We start from the raw sequence: 18,859 nt of genomic DNA on the forward strand, positions 1-18,859 counted from the left end.
CCCAAGGACCAGGGATTCTCAGGATGAGACACCACTCTTGTCAGCCTTTAATAAGCCCATAGCTAAGCTGCGCCGAGTGAAGCTAAGATTCAGTCCTGCCTCCGAGGAACAGACCCCCAGGTGAGGACAGGCAGTGCCATGGGTCATTGCCCCACTGCTGACAGAAGTAGACCTTGGACCTCCCAGGACTCCCCTCACCAGCCTGGGGTTACTGTTACACCATAGACCATCGTCCTCCTCTGCAGACATCTAAGACTGAGCTCCGCCATGAGCAGAGATCCTCATCACCCACACAAAGTAAGATGCCCTCTCATCTGGCCAGGTAATCCAGCACTGCCAACCCAGGCTTCTGGCAGAGCCATTGGGCCAGAACCAAGAATCATCATTACTAAGAACAGGTGTGTAGAGAAGCCACTCCTGGGGCTCTCTCTGGGTACCTGGGACCATCTCCCCTCCAGCTCTGACCATGACTGCTACCATGGAGCTCAGCTCGTAGAGCTGGTGGACTCGGAGCATGTGCCCACATATTACCAGCCTAACTTCTTGCCTCCGGCAGCCTAAAAAGGTATATGTGTATGTGTGTTAGGGGGCGTCCATATCCCACATGCCTCACAAACGCCTGCAAGGACAACGGGAGGCAGAGCTCACCAGCCTCTCTTCCCCTCCCAAGCTTGGGGGAGGGGCCACACTTTAGACCCAGCTGCTCTGGGACAGAGTACCTTCTGGCTCAGGTCTCAGGTCCTAGCAGACATAACGCCTTGATGCTCCAGCCACTTCTTAAAGATGCACCGTGTAAAGACTGCTCTAGATAGCAGGATCCAGCACAGGCCCCTGCATCAGGTATCCACACATGTGAGGGTCAAGGTAGCAGAATCTGAGTTTGGGAGCCCCAGGCTAATCCTGGCCTGCAGACCCTGGGACAACCTGCCAGCCAAGGCTCCTTGCAGACACCACTGGCCTCAGTTTCCATGCACACACGCACATACTACGAACGCTCCCACTCACACCACCAGGCATGCACACAAACATCCCCACAAGAATTGTCTTGTGGATTCATTCTCATGCGTGTACAACAAGCATGTACCTTTACACACTCATTCATACCCAGGGTGACCACAGACTCTCAGTAATAGCCCTGTTCTCTGAAACCCTTCCCCCAACAAAGCAAGCCTCGTAGTTAGCAAACAGGCCAGCAAGGAGGGGGCTGTCCCATACAGCTACTGTATAAACCCTGGGACAGCTGGTCCTTACCCTGGCTCTGTGGTACACACGAGGCCAGATGCTTCTCACAGCCTCTTCAGGACCGTCTCTCTCCAGTTTGCATTTAGTCCTGGAAGTCTCTGGAGGCTGTGAGCCCTAGTCAGGCTCTGGAAGCAACACCCATCTGCCACACTCAGCCACGGCTGCGACTGCACCCCTCCCCGGCAGCCACCAAAGCAGCAAGCCTCAGGCTTCTCACTTGCCTGCACAGCTGCTCTCAGGGATATGTGGCAACCAGTTGCAAACATAGAGGAGGCTGCTACTGGTGGCAGTGGACAGAGGCCAGATGCTGCCAACATCCCACAGTGCTGGAGGGAGCTTCTCCCTCATGGAGCTACCAAACCCCAATACCTACAGTTTGGAGTTGGGCTCAACCTGGGTTGAGAGGGCTCAGGAACCCACTCAGCAGGGGAGCCTCATACCCAGCCATTTAGGGACACTCCTCCTTTAGTTCAGGACACAGGACCAACCCTTGAGCATGTATCAGTGCCGTCAGTACAGGACATGAGGCTCATGCCCTTTCCCTAAACCAGATTTTCAGCTCTCTTTGCTTCATAACAAGCTCCACACAGAGCTTCCTCAAGGAAAGAATTTCCAAGAAAGTGTAACTGCAGTGACTAAAACCCAACAGTCATACTCGGCCTGTCAAAGGGTGCTGACCAGCTCAGACAGCTCCCGAAATGTCCAGGCAGCCATGCAGCAGGCCACCCTCCTAATTTGCCCAAGCACCGAGATTTGTCAGTTTCTCCATGTAATGAGAGAGCCTGCAGGACAAGCACGGGACAGAAGACACACCCATAAAATGATGGGCAGGGAGCGCACTCAGCAGCCAAAAGCCGAGAGCTTGAGAGCTGGGAAGGTGCCCGAACCCACTTGACCACTTGACCCCAGGTCCTCTCTATCTGTCATGGGAATCACAGCTCAAGTCACAGAACTGCCAGGCCCTCTGGGAAGGGACAAGGACCCTGGGAACATTTACGGAGGTCTGTCTGAGTGCTTCCCTGGGGCCTCCCATGGGAGATGCAGAAAGAGGGACATTGAGGTGACAACCTCCCACTGCAAGAAAGAGCACCAAAGTCTCCCAAGCCATGTCCATTGCCCTGCAGACATCCCCAGCATTGTCAGGAGCAGTCATTGCTCCAGGAACTAAGTCACTCAGGATACAGGAGTAAGGAACCCCAGAGGTCTGTGCCTCAGGAGCCACCTTCTTGAGAACACATGAGAGGCACTGTGGTCAACAGCACAGAAAAGCACGAGGCAGAGCAGATGTGGCTAAGAGGAGGACAGGTGGGAGCCATTCTCCAACATCTGGCCTGGGCTTGGAGAGGGTCCCTGCTGAGCTCTGAGACTGCCACTGTGGTTTTCCTGACTGCTAAACTGTAAATCAACCTCAAGTCAGGGAAATTCTTTACCAATAAGAGATCTTCCAGAGCCCTACTGCCCCTCTGACCCTCTCTGCTTGGGACAATGCGACAGAGACAAGGCAAGCTGTGCCCCTGGCTGGAGATGGACTTGGAATGAGAGGCAGAAGGAAGTTCTGTGATCCTGAGCAATGACTGGGGACTTGTCACCAAAGTGCATCTGGTCATCCTGGCTATTAGATAAGCCAGATAGCCACCAAAGCAGACCAAAGCAGACAGAGCAGGAAGATGGGGGTCAGTGCCCTGGGAACACTGGGGCGACCCCCTAGGGACACTCCTGGGGGCACAGCCAGAGCCTGGGTAAGGACAGCGCTGGGAACACATGAGGAAACAAGGCAGAGGGCCATGTTGTGCCGTATCTTCTGATTGTGGAGCCAAGAAAAAATCCTAAAGGATGGCTCAGGGATGCATGGAAAAAGAGAACCCTGAAGATAGGTCAGAGGCCTGGCCCAGCACGGGAAGAACAATAGGAGCCATTGCTTTGGGTGGTGGTAACCCAGGGAGGTGCCAGGGAAGGACTTGGCTTTGGTCATGCTGAATGTGAGGTATTTTCAAAGACACGCAGAGAATCCTACGAGGTCAGAAGCCAGGCAGAGCGTGTGGGACGTGGGAGACAGGCCCCAGCTGGGGATGTAAATTTGAAGCTGCTGGTATACAGACGACATTTGAAGCCATGAGATCACTAGCACATGAGTGGAGCGAGGAGAAGAGCAGGGTGGCCCAGCCTGATGGGGCCATGGAACCAGGGGTGGGGGTGGTCAGCCAAGAAGGATCCTAGAGCGTCCATCACCAGCCGCTGGGGGAAAGAGGAAGGGGTATCAGGAGCAAACGTCCTTGCTGTGGTAAAGGTCAGTGCACCAAACATTAGCCTTAGTCACGTGGACAGGACCTTCACAAGACAGTGAGGGGGCAGCGGACAAAAGTCCCGTCTCATACTGCTAAGAAGGTGGGAGTGCCAAGAAATGGGGACATAGCATCAAGCAAATCCTCCTTACCATGAGAAAAATAAGACACTGCTTACGCACTCAGCAATCACACGTTGGAATGCCACCTGGGTGACGAGTGGTATGCTCTACTCTAGGGACACAAAAATACATGGCTCACCCTCATACACCCTCTGGAGCTCGTGTCATGGCAAGTCAACAATGAATTCAGCCTGGCCCCCAGCTAACAGTTTCGTTTTGTAGCTCCAGGCATCCCCCCAACCCCCACCTCTGCCCAGAGGATGCTCCCCCCCCTCAAGCTGGTACCTTGGACAGCTCTCCACCCACCAACACCACCTTCGCCCCTAATCCTAGCACCCAGGGTTCTCTCCAGAGCCACTGACAGTACCTCCACCGGGGGTGGCGATGACTAAGAGTCCAGGGATATCTCTGACTTTCAGGTAGAGCTGTCAGGACAGGAAGAGCACAGAGAAAGCTCTGGTCCTAGACCCGGGGACACTGCCTGGGTCTACAGCTGAGAGGGGCTGTCGCTCCACGGTGGGGGGGGAGATGATGTGACAGGAGGGGTCACAGAGGCACAGGGAGCACATGTGGAAGAGTTTGGGAAGTGCTGATGTGTTGGGATGGGATCTACAGAATTTGATTTTGTTTGTTTGTTTCTTGAGGCAGAGTCTCACTCTAACCCAAACAAGCCTTGATCTCACAGCCGTCATCTTGCCCTGCCTTCCTGAGGACTGGGATTACAGGCATGAGTGAGTCGACAAGTCTGACTACAGGACTTGCTCTTAACCATGCTGAACTTGGGACATCTTACAGGACATACAAAGAATGATGTCAAATCAGAGGCAAGAAAGTAAAAGACCAGCCCAACCTGTGAGTGAGCTTTCTTCAGGGTGAAGCTGGGCAGCAGCAGCCCTGTGACCAACTCCGTTTCTGGGCAGCGTGGTTAGGAGATATGCCATACTGTCACGCGTCATGGGTCTCCTGTCCCATTAGGAAAGGGTTCTATGGCGTGAACACACAAGAATGTGGCATCTATGTCATCTGGTTCCCACTCGGAGTCCCACTCACAGACCATGTGGGCATGCCCATCGGTGCCTCTGAGGACAAAGACACGCACATCTTGTTGGGTCTCTGCTGGAAAATATACTTGCTGGGCTCCAGGCTAAACACTGCAGCCAGCCAGAAGCATCCTGTGGTTAAACATGGTGGATGTAAGGCTCATTGGAATATGAGAGAACGCACACCATGGAAAATGTGGGGTGCCTCAGGAAAATGGGACTAGAAAAGACAAGGGACAGGTTTGGGGCTTTTGGTAGGTGAACTCCGAGAGGGTTTGAGGTACCAAGGCCTCGACGTACTTAGCATATGAGGTAACCTTACGATTGGTCTCTCCATAACTCTTACATAGGAGCAATGAGGCTACCTGAAGCTATGGCTGGCAGAGCAGACACTGTCCCCATGTTAGCCAGTCTGAGAGACAAGCGGCAACTCTCGCTCAGGTCAGCCCAGATGGAAGCTCGTCATTTAGGCTGACACACACCATGTGTCAGGCTGTGTTCAGAAGTGGAGGTCTCGTTTTGTCCCAGTCCTAGGTAGCACAGTATCACAGGGTGTCCTGTGAAGCTTTTGTGTTCTACAGAGACTAGCAGAGCCCCACTGGGAGTGTCAAGCCAGCTACCATTAACGGTGGCTGCTGCCCATCCCATAGGGCATGCCGAAATGCAGCTTCAATAGACAGGCGGTTTTCCAAAGTGGGGCATCGGCCCACACTCCCACAAATAATGTGCAGCGAGTGCAGAGAAACACGAAGAGCTGAATGAACGGCACAATGGGAAAAGCGAGATCTAAAGCAGGTGACACAGCCAGGCTTGTACTTTAAAGACGACTGTCCCCAGAAGCATGGCACATACCCAGTATATAAATCTCAGCTTCTACACCATCTTTCTAAAAACAGAAGCCAGGGTTTCTTGGAGAGTTGTCTGACCCTAGGGCTGGGTCAGGAAGCGTGCAGGCTAAGCCAGGAATAATGTGTGCCAGGATGTAAGAACATTTTCAACAAGAAGCAGCCATGGTGCTGATGAGGCATGCCAACAGAGTCAGGGGAGCGACACAGACAGCAAACTAGGTACATCTGGATCAATACCCACACCATGAAAGAAATGTCTGTAAGTACACAGTAATGCAAGTGAAAGAACAGCGAAATAATTGAAGAGACAAATCCTCTATGCAGAAACAGGGGTCCCCTCAAGAAGGTGACAGTGAGCATCTTTGTACAAAACACTCATGGGTTACCAGCTTGTGCATGGTCAGATGCTCTTTTCCTCCCTCCCTCCCTCCCTCCCTCCCTCCCTCCCTCCCTCCCTCTCTCTCTCCTCCTGCCCCCCTCTCTACACTCTCCCCCCTCTCTTCCCCTGCCCCCTCTCTCTACACACACACACACACACACACACGGCCCTTACTGCAAACTGCTCCACTGCTGTCCTCTCCAAAGCCAAGACAGTGGTTCTTCCTCCTGCCCAGTTCTGAGTTTTGAGCCTCCAACAGTGTGAGCTAATAAAGCTCTCTCTCCGGAACAGAAGCCTGGGTCAGGTATTTCATTACAGTCCCAGAAAGCTGACTCACGCAGCCCCTTAGCCGTGTGATCTAATCTGTGTCCCGATGAATGGTGTGGACTGCGTGAGCTCCCGATAAGTCATGACAAATGGCGTTTGCCTCTGAGGGCTTCTTCCCCAAATATCACAGCCCCTGACTAATTCTGAAGGAAAAAAAAAAATGGAAGAACTGCTGACTGGGGGTGTGCTACAAACACGTGAGTGGCCGGGTGGTGGTGGCGCACACCTTTAATCCCAACACGTGGGAGGCAGAGGCAGGTGTATCTCTGTGAGTTCGAGGCCAGTCTGGTCTACAAAGCAAGTTCTACGACAGCCAGGGCTATTACACAGAGAAACCCTGTCTTGAAAAACCAAAACCAAACAAACAAACATAAAACACATGAATGGCCATCAAGAACACAGGACATGAGATTCAGCGGCAACCATGCGGGCCTAAGGAGACACAGCACTAACCTCATGTGGGATCCCAGGTGGGGATCTAGGGACAGAGGGGACATTAAGAGAGGACTGAAGCAACTGAGTACAGTACAGACACTGTTCGTCACCGTGCGTCCCTACTGTGTCGCTGGCTTTGACACACACTGCATTTTGTTTTGAGAAGGGTTCCACTGTGTAGCCAAGGCTGGCCTTAACCTCACAATCCTCCTGTCTCAGCCTTCCCAGTGTTGAGATTACAGGTGGGTACTGTCAAACCGGACTGCAGATATACCCATTAATGTAAGCGCCTCATGTGAAAGAAAATAGACATTGGGCATGCAGGGCCTCTACCAGCTTCACAGCTTTCCCGTATTTATATGCTAAAAGAAATGTATTAGAAAAAAGTTGTTAAGAAGCAATGTATGTGTTGTATAGGTTCACGTGTGGGCGGGACAGAGAGATGACAAACAAAAAAATGGCTGCTACATGAGTGCCAGGATTACATAAGACCACGGGGTTCTTAAGGTTTTTATCAGTTTCATTACATAAGAAAAAGCTATAAAGGGGGGAAGGTCGTCTGGCGAGTATTTGGCAGTTAAGTAGAGGATCTATATAATTTATCACCCAAATCAGGACACTGTCACAAGGGAAGGGGGACACTATTAATAACCATGCTAGGTCAGCAGCCGGAAGCCAATGTCCCAGGTGACCCTAGGTACCTGATCACTGTACGGCAGCAGATCCCACAGGTCAGCTTCAATGACCCCCAGGAAGGAATGTGAGGGTCAGCAAGGAGGTCAAGTTAGGCAAAGAAGGGCAGGAGGGTTTCTGGAGATGGGAAGAAGGGGTATGATCAAGGAGAATGAGGTGAGGGCCTGGGCAACCCCCAATCTAGAATAGCTCTTCCTAGATTGTCCCCATCCCTACCCTGCCTGTCAGTGCTGATACCAAGCCCAGATTCAGGGTGACAATTCTCTTCTTCCAGTGTTCTGGGTTAGGTTTGTCAGAACTCACTCACTGGAGACCCATTCATATATGTGTGTTGTCCCTTCTGAGGTGCCCCCTCATCTCAGGGGACCTAGGGTCACCCTCTCAGTTCGCGCATTCCTGCACTGCCCACCAGCTCCTGCTTCTCAGGCCCTCGTTGTCGGGGACACCACAGCACTGACAGAAGGGCCTGAGGGGAGCAGGGCACACAGGACCTGGAATCCCGCCACCTCTTTTAAAGCCATCTTGCGTCTTCCTTCCTTTTATTTCATTTTCCCCCTATTTCCTCTCTGTCGCCAAGGTTTACAAACCCCCTTTTCTGTCTATGGGGCAAAAAGATGACTCTAGAGATGCAGAGTAACCTTAATATTCAAAAGAAAATGAGGAGATTCGGGTGGTGGCATAGTCAGACATGCCTGCGAGATAAACATGAGGATCTGAATTCGGATCTCCAGACACACACAAAACGCAAGGCATAATGGGGCACATCTGCTACCTAGCACTTAGTAGGCAGACACAGGTGTACCCCCAGAGCTTGCTAATCAACCTAGCCCCAGCAGGCCTAGGCAATCTATGAGCTCTGAGCTAAGGGAGAGATGCTATATCAAAAACTAAAGTGGGGAGCCTCAGAAGACACTCAGCACTAACCTCTGACCTCCACAGGCGTGTATGTGCACATGTACCCACACAAACTCATGCATGCACTACATACACGTATAAAAACACAAAACCAGGAAGAAAAAAGCAGAACAAAGGGACTAAAGCAAACAGGACCCACGGACATGGGCAGGTCCTACAGAGGCCACTCAGGAACTGAAACAAGAGTCGTTAAGCGGTTTCCAGGAAAGTCCCTATAACAAGATGGAGACAGGGACAGGCGAGCAGTGACACCCACCCCCATACACACACACACAACACATGCACACACACAAGTCCACAACTCCCCCACACACACACGCATGCACGCACACAAGTTCACAGCTCACACACACACACACCTAGCCCAAAGGCCTCGGTGCCTCAGGGGCTATGTGCAAGCTAGTTGGCAGGGGGTGGTGAGTATGCTGAGTAGCCTTGGCCAAACAGACGACACCGTGTATGGCCCAGGTCTGCACTGCCAGGAGAGTACAGAATTGGAAGGCTCTCTAAATGAAGGTCACTGTGGGTAGACATGCTGACCATGCACTTCCAGCCTGTCCCAGCTACCTCCTGCTCCTGTTCAGCTCTTGCCAACAGCCAGCCTTGACACACAGCAACCTCAGCCAACAAGCAAAAGCCAGATCTTGGCCCTGTGAAGTTCCTTTCCTGGGTCCAAGTGAAACCTGGAACTGACCTCTAACCAACAGATGCAGGAAAAGGGATTCTACCATCAAGCCTGCCCTTCAAGAAGCCCGCCATCTTCCACTTCTGCCCTGATATCCTACCACAGAGACTATGGGAAGTGAGCAGCCTGAGACCATGAGGACAACTGAGTTCAAATGTGACCTCAAGTTCTTGGGTGTTCCCTTCAGAAGGGCAAGCCCAACTTCCCACCCTCCTACCTATATTCACTTAGTTCCTTGCTTCTAGAAGAATGAGGCTGAGGTGCTGTGATTTCCGAGGCTGGAAGTTCATTTGGTAGGGACTTGAGGCTGGAAGCAGATCCCACAGATCCCACAGCCCCTCCACCCTCAGAGAAGAGCATCCCGGTGGACATATCAAAATTTCGGGAGAGACCTGAGCAGCTCTGCTGTGGAGGCCTCTCGAGGAAACTACTCCATCGTGTAGTGTTAGGATATTAGGTCTTGAGGCAGCTCATGACGTAGCAGGATATCCTACCACACTGGCAGCAGCAGAAACTCTTGGGGTCTGACTCTGAAGTGATATGTCACCTTGACGCCTGATGCCGTGAATGTTACAAATTCCCTGGCCACACAATCACAAGAAACAATGAATACGCTTGTTAAGTCACTATGTCTTGGAGCACCTTATCAGGAGAAGATAACCAGTGTGATCATCCCCAGAGCACCAAGTGAGTCTGCCTTGAGAGACACAATGCCTGCCGGTCCTCTCAGGGGCCTTAAATGGTCTTACCAGAAGCAGTAGCTCCAAGGCTAGATCTAGCAAGTGACCATGGCACCTTTGGGAAAGGCAGAGGTACCAAGAAGATGGAACTCAAGGCTGCCATGAGCCTTTCCTACCTTTGGGACCTCATGTCAACAACAAAAACAACAAAATGCCACGCACGCAAATGCTGGCAAGTGCCCGTGACACCCATGATGAACCCAGAGAAACTCCACACGCGTGTTGTTTACTTCTTGCTGTGGTCACAAGTTAAGCCTTCTGCATCTGAAGCATAAAGAGTCATATGGTAATTCTGAAAGCCCAGAAACCTTTCCAAAGTCAACTTCTTAAATCGCTGTGAAAAAATGGAATGAGCCTGTTCCTATTTTTAATAAATTGGGGGCGACACTGCCTCCCACCTACAGCATCTCCTCGGCTTCAGAACTGAAATAACAGTGAGCTGGGGTTTCACACAATCCACGCGGGCCAGAGTATAGGAGGAAACATGCTGAAGATTGCTGTGGGCTCCCAGGTCACGTTTGGGGGAACAGGGACAGGAGGAACTCCTGCCTCATAGCTGGACCCAGGCAGGTTGGTAAGTGTCTGGCCCATGCTGGATTCCCAGCCATGATGACGTCTGTAACTGCTCTGGTTCTTTCAAACGTCAGGTTTCAATTCAATGGGAAGTGAGCTTGGGATGGAGCAGGCAGCTTTCCCCTAGGGGCCCTGGTCACTTGCCATTATCTATTTTAGCTTTTAAATAGCAAAACTGTATCAATTACAGTTTCCCCATATTGTGCTAAATTTTGATCATTGTAATTCTTCAACATATGAGACAGGGGTGATTTAGTATCAACAATTTGATAGGATCTAGAATCACAAGAGAGACAAACTTCTGGGCAAGTCTGTGAAGAAGTTTCTGGATTTGGTTAACTGAGGTGGGAAAACCCACCCTGAGTATAGGTGGCACCATTCCTCAGGCTGAGGTCCTTACACAGCATAAAAGGGAGGAAGGTGAGCACCAACGTTCACTTCTTCCTGTTTCCTGACTGCAGGTGGCACGCGCCTCACACCCCTGCCACCACGCCTTCCCTGCCATGATGGGCTGCGCCCTCCAGCTGTGAGCCAGAATAAATGCTTTCTTAAGTGGCATTTGTCAGTGTCCTGTCACAGCAATGAAAAGAGGAACCACGACAGAGTCCCTGCCCGATTCAGGTGGGAGGGAAGTCCTTACCTAACGCAAGAGGGACAGCTGAGAAGTCCAGGCCCCTGTCACGTGCCAGCGGAGCAGTCAAAGCTCAGTGGCACCAGAGCTGGTGGCAGAGAAGAGAGGGAGGGGCACAGAAACACAGCTCATCACGTTTTCAGGAGCAAAGGAAAAGTCTAGTCAGGAAGGAAGAATGGCACGGGTGGAGGCCCCAGCCTTTTGGCTAAAGTGAACCACAACTGCAACTCTGAGCATCCTTCTGAGGAAGGAAACATGGCCAGGACCACAAGCCCTAGCACTCAGCATCAGGACCAGTGGCGGTGTGGACAGCCCTCTCAGCAGCCACTGGTTCGGAGGTTGGCGGGAACACACATCCTTCCTGTAGGTGCATCTGCAAAGCAAAGACACCATGACCAATAGAAGAGCTACCCCTCAGCAGCCTTGTCTAGAGTGGAATCCTGAGCAAATGCTAAGGCCCGACCTAGAGACTAATTGTTGGGATGCTGAGCAAATGGACCGTAGGAATATAGTGTGCCAGCCATGTTTTGGTTGCATATGGGAAAGGAGTGGTCTGAAAACCGGCAAGGGGAGAGATGTAAGTAAATACACTGACAAGATCCTAGTGACAGTGGGAACAGGTTACAGCATAGTGAGACGCACCAGCTGGGAGTCATCTGTGGCATCCGCAGCCAGCAAAGCCACTTGTAGCTCATTAGGGCCCAGGGTATGCAGGCCTTACCAGTCCCCTGTCCTCCCTCAACAATACAGCTCACTGTATAGTCAAAGTTCTTGTTATGTAAACTGTGTCCATGGGCGAGTGACATTTCCTGGGATCTGGGCTGGAGATAAACCTGTCATGTGTCTAGACCCCCCACGAACCAGAATCTGCGTCTTTGAATCCCTCTCCCAGGGGTATGTAGGCACCAAAGATGCTTTGAGAATCTATGCGAGCTATCCTGTCCAATTATTTCGAAGCAACGCTCTCCCACAGCTTGGCCTCCCTCAGGCCCCCCTCAGCACTTCCATCTCATCAGCAGAGAGAAGCCCTAAACAGAAATGACTTCCAATGCTGCCTGCATTGCTTCTCAACTGAAAACTGGGTGGCTAAATTTTTAAACACAAAAAAAACTGGCTTATTTTTAGCGTTGTAAACTGCACAACCAGATGGATAGACACACAGAGATGACATTTGTTACATAAAAATGCCTGACAGTGGGTCCCAAGTCCATACTAGAGGGGCCTCATTGGCCAGAAGAAAAGGGACCACTGGGCTCCACAGCCATCCAAGGACCCTTCTGGGCCTATGTACTGTGCCTGGAACCCAGGAACTCAAGAGCAAACATCCAGAGAAGCAAACATCCAGAGAAGCAAGAAGGAGCAACCAAGAGAGGAACTACTGGCCAGGACCACATGCCCTCCTTCTCAACCTGAACCCAGGTCCTACCCACACCCGGGGGCCATTCAGACATGGCTACAACCAGGGAAGATTCTCATTGTCTGCAGCTAGAGGCCTCTAGACACCAAAGCCTCTCCGAGGCTGGGGAGAGAGAGAACCATTAACAAACCAGGCCTGAACTACACAAGGGTCCTCCTCCCCTCCCTTACCACAAAGCTAGAGGCGGAGGACCGGGGAGACGGCTCAGTCAGTAAAGTACTTGTCATGCAAGCATGATGGCCTGAATTCGAGCCCCAGAACAAACATTTCAAAAGTCAGGTGTGATGTCACCCTTGTAATGCCAACACTGAGAAGGCAGAGACAGGAGGATCCCTGGGGCTCACTGGCCAACCAGCCTTACCTACTACTTGACAGGCTGCAGGCCAGTGAGAGACCCTGTCTCAAAAACAAAGAAAACAAAAGGTGGATAATGCCCAAAAAACACGACCTAAAGTTGTCCACTAGCACACACACACACACACACACACACACACACACACACACACACACACACACACACCTCAAGGCTACAGTTGCCTTGACAAACAGACACTTTGAAACACAGAAAAGCTTGAGTAGGGGCCAAGAGCCTGGAGCTCAGCCCCTCAGTCTCTGATTCCTGAGCTCTGCATCAGAACAACAAAAGAGAGCCTATTGTCACTGCATAACTTGAGCCATGGGCTGCAGGTGGCATGACATACCTCTCAGGACACCCAGCGAAAGTCACCAGAACACTACAAAGACTAGTGAGGGTCTCAGAAAGTATCCACGGTCAAGATGAATAGACTTTGGCTGGTTGGTCTGTTCCCTGATAGTTAGACAGCCTCTTTATATACTCCAGCCTGGTCTCAAACTCATGATCTTCCTGCTTCAGAGTTCTAAGAGCTCGGATTACAAGCAATGCATGGCAGGTGAATGTTTGAACCAGTAATCCCTTCAGTCAGCATTTACCATGTGAAGCAGAACCAGTCCAAAGCCCTGCCACAGACCAACAATGAAATGGAACCAACCCACAGGAAGACTGAAAGACTCTGAGCCTCCAGACCCCTTCAACGTGTTCAACCTAAGAAAATGCGGAACTTGGAGAACAAGGCGCTATTCTCGGTGGGCCAGAATTCTCAATACAGAAAATAAAACTGAGCCAATGAGATGGCTCAGAAGGTAAAGGGATTGTCTACCAAGCCTGACAACCTGAGTTTGAACCCTAGAACCCACATGTCAGGAGAGAACCACTCTCTCAAGTTGTCCTCTGACTTCCACATGTGTGCCACAGTACGGGTAAGACAGGTGTTTGTTGTCTCTCAAACAGGGCCTCCACCCCCATCCAACCGAGCCAGCCCAGTTATCTGTTGTAACATAGCTATGGCATTCCTAGAAATTCTTCCAGGGATGATGGTGCCAAACACAGACATGAGTATGCAAAGACATTCATGGCCATGTAGTTTATGATATGTCAAAAATGTCTTCCAGTAAGAAACCAAGCAAACAGTGTAGTCACATATTCAGAGAGGAACACACACTGACTGCTCCTCAGAGTCACAGGGAACTTAAGAAAGGAGACGCCTAGCTGGGCCATGGTAGCACACACTCTTTTTTTTTTAATTTATTTATTTATTTATTGAAGATTTCTGTCTCTTCCCCACCACTGCCTCCCATTTCCCTCCCCCCTCCCCCAAAAAAGTCCCCCTCCCTTGTCAGTCCAAAGATCAATCAGGGTCCCTGCCCTGTGGGAAGTCCAAGGACCACCCACCTCCATCCAGGTCTAGTAAGGTGAGCATCCAAACTGCCTAGGCTTCCACAAAGCCAGTACGTGCAGTAGGATCAAAAACCCATTGCCATTGTTCTTGAGTTCTCAGTAGTCCTCATTGTCCGCTATGTTCAGCGAGTCCGGTTTTATCCCAGGCTTTTTCAGACCCGGGCCAGCTGGCCTTGGTGAGTTCCCGATAGAACATCCCCATTGTCTCAGTGTGTGGGTGCACCCCTTGCAGTCCTGAGTTCCTTGCTCGCGCTCTCTCTCCTTCTGCTCCTGATTTGGACCTTGAGATTTCTGTCTGGGGTAGCACACACTCTTAATCCCAGCACTCAGGAGGAAGAGACAGGTAGATTTCTGAGTTTGAGGCCAGCCTGGAATACACAGTGAGTTCTAGGACAGTCAAGGCTACACAGATAAATCCTGTCTTGATAAAGAGAGAGAGACAAAGACAGAGACAGAGAGAGAGAGATAGAAGAAAGGAGATTCCTGAATCTCACTGTGAGCCAGTTCACCTCCACAAGCTGAATCTCAGCTTCTACAGGAGAGAATTTGGCGTCTTTCAAGAGTGTCCACTCAGGGCTAGAGAGATGGCTCAGTAGTTAAGAGGCTGCTCTTCCAGAGGACCTGGGTTCAATTCTCAGCACCCACATGACAGTTCACAACTTCTGTAACTCCAGTGACAGGGGATCGACACCCTCACACAGACGTATATATAGGCAAGACACTAAAAGTACATAAAACGAATAAGTTTTAAAACCAGATTTATTAAAAAAAAAAAAAGAATGTCCCCTGAACGTGATACAAAATGCAGGTGGAGAGCTGCTGAGCTGCTGATGTGAATCCAGCAGCCAATTGATGCTTTGGACCTCTTAGATGTGGGTGACATGCTGATAAATGAGAAAGCAGGTTACACTAAAACAGTGCCTAGAACGTGATCCCATTTCTGTACAAAAGGGGGAAAAAAGGTGTCTCCACACAGCTGTAGGTGTGATTGCATTCCTAGATCCCTGGAAGAAAGCCCAAGAGGAGGCGCCCAGGCGTTCACTTGGGGACCTCACTGTGCTGAACATGCACTTTGGCACCAAGCACAATTTCCTTGTCTAATGTATACTTTGTGAGGCACCTACAATTAGAAAATGGGTTTTTCAACATTTGTTTTTAAAGCAGTGTCCTCAGTGCTGGGGTCCCTGTCCTACGCCCTGACTTACTGCCCTAGAGAGGTACCCTCACCCATTTCCAGGGCTCTGGATGAGAGCAAGCCTTCGCAGCTATGAGGGACTCTCTACTATTAAGGGGACACCACCCTGGGTCTAAGATGGCAAGCCTCCGCCTGCTAGGATGGACCACTGTCCCAGCAGGTCACACAAGTGGGAAGGAGCTGGGACCCCTCAGCATCACAGGAGCACTGAGGCAGTGACAGGACCGTCCTCTCCAAATGAATTTCCAGTACAAGTCAAGAGAGCGATGGCCGTGGGGAAGGAAACGGGGCCCTTTGTTGAGGAAGAAGAGCAGGAAATTCTTCTTCACTTGCCCCAAATACCTGCTAGGGAGGAACAGCGCACTGGGGTTCGGGGAGGATTCATGGGCGTAGAGGCCATTTGAGATCCTATTTGGCACAACTATACTCTTTCAGTTGCAATTTACCTGCTACTTTGTTAAATTGCCCTCCTATTTTCCTTCCTTTTTTTCCCCTTTGCTGAGCAAATTTGATATATTAATTAGGTGTTTTAATCTAAAAAAAAAAATTCATCAGAAGGTCTCACATTGCCATGGCAACTGTACAGTTCCAGTACATGCAAGTCACCAGCACAGCACGGCCCGCCCCTCAGGCCCCACTACAACAGGAAAAGGGGGTGACTTATGTACAGGAGTCCAGGCCCCACTCCTCTCTGAAGGCTGCTCTTCGCGTCAGCTGTACCCTTATGTTAATGAATCCTACCTAACACCTTCGCAGGCAGTTCGAATGGAAGGAGCACCATATCATGGCTCTCTTTTTGTCCTGCTAACGACACAGACAAGTGGTCGTCACCCACCCAGAGAGCATTCTCAGCCACCAGGCCCAGTACCAGACTTGGTCTCTCAAACCCACCAAAACCCAGTTAAGTTCTAGGGGTAAATCAGTCCAGGGCCACACACCCGGGGATGAGTGCCACCAGAGACAGATCCTACAAAATAAGACCTGGTGAGCACATCAGTGCATCATCCCTCGGAAGCCTAGAACAGTCACTACCTCTGCCATCCTACCATAAGCAAGTAAGTGGTTAGGTTCCCAAGTCACAGTGAGCACCACAATTGACCTTGTTCCCGTGCCCCTCTGGGAAGATCTTGAGTTCTGAGAGAGAGCGCGGTGAAGAAGAAAGAGTGGACTTGGACCGCCAACCGCAGTCCCTGGACTACATCAATTTCTGTTTCCAACCCCGCTGCCTTGGAGACATGACGCACAGACATGGAAGGGTAGCCAGCCCTTGGCTGGCACCAGCAAGTACTGAAATCAAATGTGTTTTCCAGACCACTCATTCTGTAGCCAGAAACCAGATGCAAGTCCATTTACTGGTCTGCTTCTTCCAGTTGGGTGTTTTTGCTTGCTTGCTTGCTTGTTTGTTTTTAACTCTGAATACTGATGTTGAGAATGAAGGCATAGCATGTGAGTCGTGCGTCCCCAAGTTCAGAGCACAGTGACCCGCCACCTCAGAACACACTGTGCCTGATGCAGGCAGACTTGAACACCCCTCCCCCGCTGACCATACTCAGCAGAGGCCTGGAACTCACTGGCCTGACCCCATGCCTCCCATTTCCGAAAGGAATGCCGGCATGTAGCCCCACATGCTCTCCAACACAGGCTTGGGTTCTGATTATTGTAATTTCCTAAATGCTTTAATTATTTATTGGAAATAAGTAGCTTGGGCTCCTGTGCTGAGCTGTGTTCTAAAATTATAAAAAAAAAATCCATCATATCTCTGTAGGCTGCCTACAAATGAAAATGCATATTTCAACTATTTTAAGAAAATGTCAAAAAAAACATCAAATGTGTCATGATTGTACCATTTAAAATTATCCTTATGGCATCTGTAGGGGAAAAAGCTTTATGCTTCATGTGAGTCCATCACGGCTCCCCCAAAGCCACATCGAGCAGGAGCTGAGGGAAAGGTCCCTGCACCCAGCATGGCCCCAGCTGTTGTGCTTGCACAGCCAGCTGTCCGGCACCTCTCATCCAGGACTTCCCACCAGTGGCTGGCCACCTTTCCCTGCTACTCAAGAGACACAGGTCCTCCAGGTCAACAGCTATCCTTTGCAGGTGGATTTCACAGAACCACGGAACCCGAGTTCCCCGAGGACGGGTCTTTGCACAAAGGCGAGGATTGAGTGTGCAGCACAATCTAATGAATGTTCTGGGCTTGCAGGGTGCACCGCAAACTGAAGGGCCCAGGCCCCAGTGCCACCTGTAGGGCAGGCACCTCACTTCATAAACTGCACACCAAGCGAGCACCTCCTGGAATTAAAAGTAACCACGCTGCCTGCACACCACCCATAAAGGAAACTGAAAACATGCGGTGCACGTTAGCGGGTGGTGTTGCGCCTGAGCCTGGAGCCTCCACATCACCTACTCTCACCTCGCAGGGCGGGCCAGACCCTCCCCTGCCCGCTGCACAGTGACTGGAAACAGGATGCGCATGGGGACTTCTGTGGTGGTCTAATAGTTTCTCTGGAAACTCAAACGCCCCAAGAAGCAGTCCCACCCGGGTGGCGACTGTGTCCCAACATGAGAAATGCCACCTCTGCGTCCGCCCTGCGACAGTGCGCAAGGTCTCCATGGGCCCGGGTACTCGGTTGTCCCCGGGAGTCCCCAGTGGGCGGATTCACTCACCGTCCTCCTTGTCGTCAAACACCGGCCTCCGCGTGCTGGCTGCCGATATGGACGACATAGACATCCTCTTCTTCCACTTGCTCCACTGAAACAGGGGGCGCGGCTGTGCGCGGGCATCACCAGCGTCCCGGCCCCGAGGCTGGCTGGCTGCTGGCGGCTGCAGGGCGAGGGGCGCATCGGAGCCCGCGGGGCGAGCGCGACCAGGAGGAGGCGAGCTCGGGGGCGCCGCGGCGCTGCTGCCCCTGCGCTCGGCGCCGCTCCTCATCGCCAGGCCTGGGTATGCGCAGCGGCCACAGCCCGGAACATGGCCTGCCGCCCGGCCCGGCAAGAGCAGCAGCGCTAAAGGCTGGCTGCACCGGCAATGCGCCTAGTATCAGCTCTGGCTCGCCCGGGCAGCCGACCCGCCCGCGGTTGCGAGCGGCGGGGCGGGGCCGGAGAGATGGACTCGGGGTGGAGTCCGGAACCTGGGCGGGGCCAGGCGGGGCCAGGGCGGGGCTGGTATTAGATTCTGAACAACGCACTCAGCATGGGTTACCCAAAGAGAAGGATCTGTTTCGCCTGGGCTCGAAAACCCTTACACCGAAAAGGCCGCAGGGCTAAAAGACAGATGCCAATCTCCTTCCTTCTACCCTGAAGCGCCCGAAAGGCCAGGGACAGGGACTCTGTGCTTTACTGGGTGGCAGAGACCTTTGGGGGCCCTGTAGGAATGCTGTGACTGGCGAGCAATCGGGAACCCCCTGGGCCTAAACAACCTCCACTGACTTCGTAGTAAAAGTCGCTCGTAGATTTCTGCCACTCGATCCTTAGGAACCTCAAACATAAGGCCACGGCTTGTGCTGTGCATGTAATGGGGGTCGCAGGAAGTGGCTGTGCTGCCCTGCGGTGGCAGTGTGGTGCTATCCTGCTCTGAGG

General features: G+C 51.7%; 1 protein-coding gene across 5 annotated transcripts in view; it reads right to left on the reverse strand.

Annotated features, from left to right (window-relative positions):
• Positions 1 to 18,329, reverse strand: part of Stk32c (serine/threonine kinase 32C) — a 93,606-nt gene extending 75,277 nt beyond the window's left edge. For all 5 annotated transcript variants that reach the window (XM_050137889.1, XM_050137887.1, XM_050137886.1 and 2 more), the window contains exon 1: positions 17,948 to 18,329. In XM_050137889.1, the coding sequence (XP_049993846.1) occupies positions 17,948 to 18,212 (265 nt within the window). In that variant the 5' untranslated portion in view covers positions 18,213 to 18,329. The remainder of the gene's footprint in view (positions 1 to 17,947) is intronic.
• Positions 18,330 to 18,859: the final 530 nt, after the last annotated feature.

This window comes from Alexandromys fortis, unplaced genomic scaffold, assembly GCF_014885135.2.
Source record: "Alexandromys fortis isolate MF-2015 unplaced genomic scaffold, M_Fortis_MF-2015_v1.1 scaffold_3, whole genome shotgun sequence".
In the NCBI taxonomy this organism is placed as follows: Eukaryota; Metazoa; Chordata; class Mammalia; order Rodentia; family Cricetidae; genus Alexandromys; species Alexandromys fortis.